The sequence below is a fragment of the Macaca mulatta genome, chromosome 15, assembly GCF_049350105.2.
Source record: "Macaca mulatta isolate MMU2019108-1 chromosome 15, T2T-MMU8v2.0, whole genome shotgun sequence".
Taxonomy (NCBI): domain Eukaryota; kingdom Metazoa; phylum Chordata; class Mammalia; order Primates; family Cercopithecidae; genus Macaca; species Macaca mulatta.
This window is the reverse complement of record NC_133420.1, coordinates 77,862,233-77,872,797: the sequence shown is the minus strand read 5'-3', so window position 1 is coordinate 77,872,797 and position 10,565 is coordinate 77,862,233. Positions and strand designations below refer to the sequence as shown.

The 10,565-nt window shown below is 36.3% G+C and overlaps 1 protein-coding gene across 1 annotated transcript; it reads right to left on the bottom strand.

The window, feature by feature from the left end:
* Nucleotides 1–4,357: 4,357 nt before the first annotated feature.
* On the bottom strand, nt 4,358–4,927 carry LOC106995851 (interferon alpha-6). Its single transcript, XM_015129025.3, has one exon. It carries the CDS (start codon nt 4,925–4,927, stop codon nt 4,358–4,360), a length of 570 nt encoding a protein of 189 aa, XP_014984511.2.
* Nucleotides 4,928–10,565: the final 5,638 nt, after the last annotated feature.

Below are 10,565 nucleotides of genomic sequence, written 5' to 3'. Positions count from 1 at the left end.
AGCCATGAAAAGGAATGAGATCATGTCCTTTTCGAGGACATGGATGGAGCTGGAAGCCATTATGCTCAGCAAACTAACAGGAACAGAACATTAAACATCACATTTTCTCACTCATATATGGGAGCTGAACAATGAGAAGACATGGACACAGGAAGGGGAACAACATTGGAAGGCATGGGGAGGGAGAGCATCAGGATAAATAGCTAATGCATATGACACTTAATACCTAGGTTATGGGTTGATAGGTCCAGCAAACCACCATGGCACACGTTTACTTATGTGACAAACCTGCACGTTCTGCACATGTATCTGAGAACCTAAAATAAAATAAAATTAAATATAGAAAGGAAAAGTAAGATTACATTGTAGCAACTACTAAATGTCCCTAGATCAGTCAGTCAGTGCATTTCTACTGAACTTCATGGTTTGTTATTCTCTGTCTCAAGGTAAAAATTTAAGGCAGTGAGGTCCAGCAATGCTGCTAGATGAAATTAGTCTGCTTTTCTTTACTGGTTTTAGAGTTTAAACAATTCATACATTCTTTTTTTATTTTAGTATTTCTCTGGTCAAATGCTGTATGGCTACTTCTGAATTACTTTCTATTTTATCTTCAGGTAAATAACAACATAGAGAAGTACAAATGGAAACATAAAGAGCTCATATCATTATTTTCTATCATTTTCAACACATCCTTTTATTCTTTCCTTAAATTAATGTTTTTATAAATTGTCATTGCATTTGGATATGTTGAAGAAAAGAGAAAACAAATGCAAATCTGAATATGGTAAACATGAAAGAAGGAAAGTGACTCCCCAGGCCAAAAAATTGTAATAGGAGTTTTTCTCTCATATTTCCCTTTCCACCTACTCTAATATGGTTTCTGCTTGTAAATTCTACCAAGTCAACTTCACTAAGGTCACCAATTCCATCTGTTTTTCTACTGTGGTAGATGATTTCAACCCATAGAGCAGTTTACTGACAGTCATGATAGTATTAACCAAAATAACATTATGATTATAATTTATCATTATAAATAATTTGATATGTCATAATTTAAAATAAATATTAAATATACTAGTATGATTTTTCAATACATCAAATCCATGAAATCTATCTATAGACATACATATTTCTAAAAATGGCAAGCTATGCAGATAAAAATTAATTCATATCCTTTTCCAGATCCTACTTTACTTCTCTCCTTAATTTCATGATGAGGCAGGATAGGGAGTTAGGGAAGTAACCATGTCATCAGGATGTCACAACCTTGGTGACCATACCATCAACACAATAAGCTTCAGCATTAATATTGTAATTGAACTCATTCAAGCAAGGCTGTAGTTCCCCTGTAGAGATCATGCACATTTTGATTTTACCTGTCCTCAGAGTGACCCTTTGCTCATTATAATAGTAAAGAATAAACCCGTGGATGGAAGATTTAAGATGCTAATGAGACATACAATGTTACAACAAGCATATAGAGCTACTGCACGTGTGCACCCAGAGGACCACCAAGAACATGCTTACTAGTAACGCCTCTTCCCACCTCCTTATGGATAATCATGGAAGATTCCCATAAAAGGAGTCTCCCTAGTACTAGTCTACTTTCTGATCTTTATTAGCAGCCTACCCTGAATCCTCTCTGTCTCAGGGTGTAGTCTATTCTACACCTAGCTTTCAAAATATTCTTTTTCTATTTTTTTGCAATAAATTACTCCATGCTGCATATCTACTGCTGTGTGTCTCTTGTTTAAATTCTTAAAACTAGGAAGACAAGAATCTAGGTCTCACATCAGCCATCAGCAAGAAGGCAAACTTCTCAAAATTGTTTTCTGTATATATTGTCATTACCTTCTCTTCTCTTATTTATTCTTCTACCTGCTCCTGTATGGTTTCTACTGATTAATTCTATCAGTCAACTGATTGATTCTACCAATCAGCTTCCACTAAGACCACCAATGCCCAATGTACCAGGCAGTTTCAATCTACTCTACATTTTGCATGAATATATCAATTCTTCTAAGCAGTTTTAGTCCTTTAAATTTACTCTTATCACCATTCTGTCTTTTCCTTCTAGTATTTGGCCATTCCAAATCTGTTTCTATTGTGGTTGTTTCCTCCCTTTAAAGTTGAAGGTTTCAGAGGAAATTTTCAGTCTCTTTTGTCATTCTGTAAACTCTTCTCACATGACCACTGCTGTTCCTGGAGTTTCAGGTCATGGCATTGCTTGAAAATTGCAGACTGAAATATCAAATTGCCAGTGAACGTTTGCACTTATGTGTCTACCAGTCAACTGTAGAAGACATCTGCTGCTTTTGTTTTTGTTTCCTCATATGCCTTATTTCAGCTTTTGCTGAAAAAAAAAATACCGTTTTTCGGTCTTCTTATATCATTTATCTAACAGATTTAATTACAATTGTTGTTTTTAGGTTTTTTTCCCTACACAAAGAAAGATGACAGACAGCAAGAAGTGTAAGTGTATCTTCATCTCTATAACCTGAAGTCAACATACAAGCTGGCTTATAGAATGTAAATTTGTACTGTACTTATACCTTGAGTATAATAACAATGAGTCAATGAATTGAACCATACATTTTTTTTTAATTAATTTATTATTATTATACTTTAAGTTGTAGGGTACATGTGCATAACGTGCAGGTTTGTTACATATGTATACTTGTGCCATGTTGGTGTGCTGCACCCATCAACTCATCATTTACATCAGGTATAACTCCCAATGCAATCCCTCCCCCCTCCCCACTCCCCATGATAGGCCCCTGTGTGTGATGTTCCCCTTCCTGAGTCCAAGTGATCTTATTGTTCAGTTCCCACCTATGAGTGAGAACATGCGGTGTTTGGTTTTCTGTTCTTGTGATAGTTTGCTAAGAATGATGGTTTCCAGCTGCATCCATGTCCCTACAAAGGACGCAAACTCATCCTTTTTGATGGCTGCATAGTATTCCATGGTGTATATGTGCCACATTTTCTTAATCCAATCTGTCACTGATGGACAACTGATCTTTGACAAACCTGAGAGAAACAAGAAATGGGGAAAGGATTCCCTATTTAATAAATGGTGCTGGGAAAATTGGCTAGCCATAAGTAGAAAGCTGAAACTGGATCCTTTCCTTATTCCTTATACGAAAATTAATTCAAGATGGATTAGAGACTTAAATGTTAGACCTAATACCATAAAAATCCTAGAGGAAAACCTAGGTAGTACCATTCAGGACATAGGCATGGGCAAAGACTTCATGTCTAAAACACCAAAAGCAACGGCAACAAAAGCCAAAATTGACAAATGGGATCTCATTAAATTAAAGAGCTTCTGCACAGCAAAAGAAACTACCATCAGAGTGAACAGGCAACCTACAGAATGGGAGAAAATTTTTGCAATCTACTCATCTGACAAAGGGCTAATATCCAGAACCTACAAAGAACTCAAACAAATTTACAAGAAAAAAACAACCACATCAAAAAGTGGGCAAAGGATATGAACAGACATTTCTCAAAAGAAGACATTCATACAGCCAACAGACACATGAAAAAATGCTCATCATCACTGGCCATCAGAGAAATGCAAATCAAAACCACAATGAGATACCATCTCACACCAGTTAGAATGGCGATCATTAAAAAGTCAGGAAACAACAGGTGCTGGAGAGGATGTGGAGAAATAGGAACACTTTTACACTGTTGGTGGGATTGTAAACTAGTTCAACCATTATGGAAAACAGTATGGCGATTCCTCAAGGATCTAGAACTAGATGTACCATATGACCCAGCCATCCCATTACTGGGTATATACCCAAAGGATTATAAATTATGCTGCTATAAAGACACATGCACACGTATGTGTATTGCAGCACTATTCACAATAGCAAAGACTTGGAATCAACCCAAATGAACCATACATTTTTAAATCATGTTGGAGAATCAACTTGGTGTTTCTCCTTAGAGAATAAACAAATCCAAGAAGTTTTCTATAGTAAATATTTAATAAACTAAACAAAATAATACATTGACTAAACATAAAAATATATTTTATGTTTTCAACATTATAAAGGTATACATTTTATGTCTTTATATGGGCAAAAAATTAAATATTATAAATAGTCAAATAAATATTCATTTAATAAATAGATAAATAGATCCATCAGCTTAGTCATCTGTAACGGACTAATTCCTGTGCAACCGAACACGATGTTGCTTAATTTACACACTTGAAAATATTTGACACATTTGATTCAACTCATGGTATGGTTATAGCAGAAACAAGAGTCTTTAAAATGGCAGATCTTGAAAGTGTGAGCTGTTATAGTCGTCAATGGGAGTCGTTTCTGTTTTGGATCAGGTCTTATTCCTTCCTCCTTAATCTTTCTTGCAAGTTTCTTGATGAAGAGAAGGATCTCATGATTTCTGCTCTGACAACCTCCCATGCACAAGGGCTGTATTTCTTCTCTGTCAGGTAGAGAGTGATTCTTTGGAAGTATTTTCTCACAGCCAGGATGGAGTCCTCATTCATCAGGGGAGTCTCTCCCACCCACGCCTCCTGCATCACACAGGCTTCCAGGTCATTCAGCTGCTGGTAAAGTTCAGTGTAGAGTTTGTCTAGAAGCATTTCATCCCAAGCAGCAGATGAGTCCTTTGTGCTGAAGAGGTTGTAGGTCTGCTGAATCACCTCATGGAGGACAGAGATAGCTTGAGCCTTCTGGAACTGGTTGCCATCAAACTCCTCCTGGGGAAATCTGAAGTCGTGTCTGTCCTTCAGACAGGAGAAAAGAGAGATTCTTCTCATTTGTACCAGGAGCATCATGGTCCTCCTGTGACCCAGGCTGTGGGTCTGAGGCAGATCACAGCCCAGAGAGCAACTTGACTTGCAGCTGAGCACCACCAGGGCCATGAGTAAAGCAAAAGGCAAGGCCATGGTAGATGTTGCAGATGCTGTTGGACTTGTTGAGATGGGTGACTGAACCTTCAGCTCTAGGTTCTCTGAAGACCTTGCTTTATGTGTAGGTCTTAAATAGGGAACATACTAGTTTCCATTTTCAGAATTTACTTTCTACTTCTGATTTTGCTTTCCTTTATGTACTCTCTAAATGGGTATAGAGTAGTTTTTCAACCAGTTTTGTGTGTGTGTGTGTATATGTGTGTGTGTGTGTGTGTGGTCATCATTGACACTCCCTTCTCTTGCCTGCCTCCAGTGTCTTTTAAGAATTTTTCTTCTTAATTGAAATTAAATTTTTATTACATTTTATTAAATTTTAAATGTTATGAAATTTTAATAACAAATATACTGTATATATCCTTATGTACTGTATGTATATCTACTTTGTACAGTAAAAGAAAAAGGATAAAGTTTACTCTTACTATTTCTTGATCCGTTAGGAATGGTAAAATAATTTAACTAAAAGTTAAATTTTAAAAAATTTGACATTTAACTTAACTCTGAGCAGCAACTTTTAATTCGCTCTATTTACTTATATAAATTGCCTCAAATTTGTGAATTAAGAATGTAGTAATATACATAATAATACCAACATGATGACATATGTTCATAAATTTCTTTTTTTTTTTTTTTTGAGACAGAGTCTTGCTCTGTTGCCCAGGCTGGAGTGCAGTGGCCAGATCTCACTTAACTGCAAGCTCTGCCTCCTGGGTTCACGCCATTCTTCTGCCTCAGCCTCCCGAGTAGCTGAGACTACAGGTGCCTGCCACCTCGCCCGGCTATTTTTTTTTTGTATTTTTTAGTAGAGACGGAGTTTCACCGTGTTAGCCAGGATGGTCTCGATCTCCTGACCTCGTGATCCACCCATCTCAGCCTCCCAAAGTGCTGGGATTACAGGCTTGAGCCATCGTACCCGGCCATGTTCATAAATTTCTTAAAGGTAAAAAATGAAATTATTTTCTTAAGTTTTATTTTTCGTATACCTAACTTGTAATTTTGCTTCAAAAAATAAACTAATTTTTAATTTCACTAGCTGCTACATATTCATCCAGAGATTGTCAACATTTTCTTCTTTTCAGCATTTGACATTAACTGTTGATGTGTTGAAAATATTTAGTAGAATTAAATAATAACGTATACATTATTTGTATTTAATTCTCAAAATCTACCTAATACTCAGAATCCCTGAAGCTCAAACATAAGCATCATCTGGAAGAAAGGCAATCACAGCAAATGATGGAAAGAAAGTCCTCCAGTAAGCCATCTATTCACCATAGATTTATAACACTGATTGTGCATGTATTTTGTCTGTTTCTACTGAATTCAATGTCAGTATGTCTTGTGTGATACACAAGAAAATTCAGTAAGGAAAATGAACACTAGAGAATAACATTACGTAAGAATTGAGCTTTGGAGAACCACAAACTATTGTAATCTCTGAGAGTTGTTCACACCCCGAAGAATTAATTTCTACAACCTTAGGGGCAATGCCATCTCCAGTGGAAATACACAACTTGAATATATCATCAATTTCATTTTGTTTTCTATTTTTGCATTAAAGTTCAAATTCCTCAACATATATTTATAGTTTCTTTTTTTTTTTTTGCCAGTTATATATCAATTAGTTTATTATAGGCTTCATAGAAAACAATCATCTGTGCCAAAGTGTTTTCATTAATCTAAGCTTACTTTAAAGCATAAATCTAGAAAACATACTTCTGATAGTGAATTTTAGTAAATAGGAAGATATATCTTTTTTTTTTCTTTTATACTTTAAATTCTAGGGTACATGTGGATAACGTGCAGGTTTGTTACATATGTATACCTGTGCCATGTTGGCGTGCTGCACCCATCAACTCATCAGCACCCATCAACTCGTCATTTACATCAGGTATAACTCCCAATGCAATCCCTCCCCCCTGCCCCCTCCCCTTGATAGGCCCCGGTGTGTGATGTTCCCCTTCCCGAGTCCAAGTGATCTCATGTTCAATTCCCACCTATGAGTGAGAACATGCGGTGTTTGGTTTTCTGTTCTTGCGATAGTTTGCTGAGAATGATGGTTTCCAGCTGCATCCATGTCCCTACAAAGGACACAAACTCATCTTTTTTTATGGCTGCATAGTATTCCATGGTGTATATGTGCCACATTTTCTTAATCCAGTCTGTCACTGATGGACATTTGGGTTGATTCCAAGTCTTTGCTATTGTGAATAGTGCCGCTATAAACATACATGTGCATGTGTCTTCATAGGAGCATGATTTATAATCTTTTGGGTATATACCCAGTAATGGGATGGCTGGGTCATATGGTACTTCTAGTTCTAGATCCTTGAGGAATCGCCATACTGTTTTCCATAATGGTTGAACTAGTTTACAATCCCACCAACAGTGTAAAAGTGTTCCTATTTCTCCACATCCTCTGCAGCATCTGTTGTTTCCTGACTTTTTAATGATTGCCATTCTAACTGGTGTGAGATGGTATCTCATTGTGGTTTTGATTTGCATTTCTCTGATGGCCAGTGATGATGAGCATTTTTTCATGTGTCTGCACACATCTACAGCCATCTGATCTTTGACAAACCTGAGAAAAACAAGAAATGGGGAAAGGATTCCCTATTTAATAAATGGTGCTGGGAAAATTGGCTAGCCATAAGTAGAAAGCTAAAACTGGATCCTTTCCTTATTCCTTACACGAAAATTAATTCAAGATGGATTAGAGACTTAAATGTTAGACCTAATACCATAAAAACCCTAGAAGAAAACCTAGGTAATACCATTCAGGACATAGGCATGGGCAAGGACTTCATGTCTAAAACACCAAAAGCAACGGCAACAAAAGCCAAAATTGACAAATGGGATCTAATTACACTAAAGAGCTTCTGCACAGCAAAAGAAACTACCATCAGAGTGAACAGGCAACCTACAGAATGGGAGAAAATTTTTGCAATCTACTCATCTGACAAAGGGCTAATATCCAGAACCTACAAAGAACTCAAACAAATTTACAAGAAAAAAACAAACAACCCCATCGAAAAGTGGGCAAAGGATATGAACAGACAGTTCTCAAAAGAAGACATTCATACAGCCAACAGACACATGAAAAAATGTTTATAGTTTCTAAACCAAGTCAATTCTATTAAACAAAAAGAAACCATCTTTGTCCTAAATTCATAACTGGATAAATATTATCATGTTAAGCATTAACTTACAACTCCAATCCTAAGCGTTGGGATTTTTTTTTTTCATAGCAAGTTAAGTTGCCTCATTCCTCTAGATTCCCTTTCTTAAAATGGTAAGTGTGGGATCATCTTTGGCAAATCATCTCTTTAGTAACTGGACTCTGTCCTATTAACTGCCTTATCCTCAGTACCAGGCCTACTGTACTTATTCAAGAAATAATTTTTGCTGAAGCAATTTATCAGACTTTCTCTTTATACTAAAAGGCATTCATGGATGACCAAGCTATTTTGTTTCATCATGGCTGTATTTGTTAGGATTATAATAGACAATGGCTAATATTTCTACTCTACTCTTACTAAGTGTCAATAATGATTTTAGAATGTATTGCCAAACCCACTGGATATCTAATTCCTTTAAGGTATATATTGCACTGGGAATTCAAATGCAAGAGAAACATAATTTTCAGCCTTTGCATAGCACTATATTAAACTATATTATGACCTCATCTTTAAATTGCCCTCTACATTTTATAATAGAAATTAACCAGCCTGGTGTCACAATATCGAGCCAAATGTCCAAACTCAAACTCTCCCTGATTCACACAGCTTACAGCAAGCAGACAACAAATCACACTACATTTTGTGGGTAGTATCCCTGTAATCCCCAAGTCATCAATCTTCTACCTTTCCTGCCATTGTTAAGTAAGGCCAACTTCCCAGAATGTGTGTGTGAACTATAAATTGTTGGGACTTCATTGTTCCATCACCCAGAAATCTAGGCTTTAAATCATTTGATGATATTTAGATGACAACAGTATAAAATCAACATGTCTATATGAGGATAGAGATCAGATAGGATCAGTTTTTTTAAATAAACCAAATGCATTTTAGTATTTATTATTTTTAACAATTTACTTAAACTATTTATGTCATTAATTAACTTAAACTCTTTTTATCATTAAAATGCTCAGAGTTCTGAAATGGGTACAGGAGTTTCCACAGTAAATGAACTTTCTTTCTAAAAATGTATTTTGCAAAAATTAATAACTTTTATACAATAATCCAGTCAACACATTTTAATTGGATTTTAGAGTTTAACCTAATCATCATAGCTTTTGAATGCAGGATAATCCTGCTTAAGCTGTTATTCTTAGTCTATTCAACACTGGAAAAGGAACCTTTTTTTTTTTTTTTTTTAAAGATGGATTCTTGCTGTGTCTCCCAGGCTGGAGTGCAGTGGCAAGAGCTCAGCTTACAGCAACGTCTGCCTCCTGAGTTCAAGCAATTATCGTGACTCAGCCTCTCAAGTAGCTAATACAGGCGTTTGCTACCACACCTGGCTAATTTTGGTAGAGATAGGGTTTCACCATGTTGGCCAGGCTGTTCTCAAACTCCTGAACTCAAGTGCGGTGCCTGCCTTGGCCTCCCAAAGTGCTGGGATTACAGGCTTGAGCCACCATGCCCTGCTGGAACATTTTTGTTTGTTTCCCTGGATTGTGTTGGGGACTTAATGTATATTCCCTTTTATTGTGATATTTTGCTATGCAAATTTGTTTTGCTACTCCTGGGTTTTCATCTTCATTTTATGTCAATAAAAGTATGTAAATATGACAAAAAGAACTGAAATGTACAATGTTTCTATATAGTCCTCACAACACCAGATGTCTTTCTATCTCATTTCACTTTCCTAGAAAGTAAAAGTGGTCTGATTTCACATACAAATGCACAGAGAAAAAAATAAAACATATGTATGTCTAAATGAGAAAAATTTAAGAAGGAACACAATAGAAATTAGAAAACAATAAATGAAACTAAAAAAACAAAATATACCAAAACTTATGCAATGAAGTGAAAGCAGTGCTAAGTGAGAAATTTCCAGCCATAAAAACTTATAAAGAAGAAGAGAGTTCAAATCAACAACTGATATAGTTTAATTCTGTGTCCCCACCCAAATCTCATCTTGTAGCTCCCATAGTTCCCACATGTTGTGGGAGGGACCTGGTGGGAGATAATCAAATTATGGGGGCTGGTCTTGCCCATGCTGTTCTCGTGATAGTGAATGGGTCTCCCAAGATCTGATAGTTTTAAATGAGTCTCACAAGATCTGATCTGATAGATGAATGGGTCTCACAAGATTTGATAGTTTTAAATGGTCCTCACAAGATGTGATCTGATAGTGATCGAGTCTCATGGGATCTGATAGTTTTAAAAATGGGAGTTTCTCTGCACAATCTCTCTCTTTGCCTGCTGCCATTCGTGTAAGATGTGACTTGCTTTTCCTTGCCTTCCACCATGATTGTGAGGCTTCCCCAGCCATTTGGAACTGAAAGTCCAATAAACCTCTTTCTTTTGTAAATTTCCCAGTCTCGGGTATGTCTTTATCAGCAGCATGAAAACAGACTAATACAACAACCTTATTGTGCACCTTAAGTAACTAA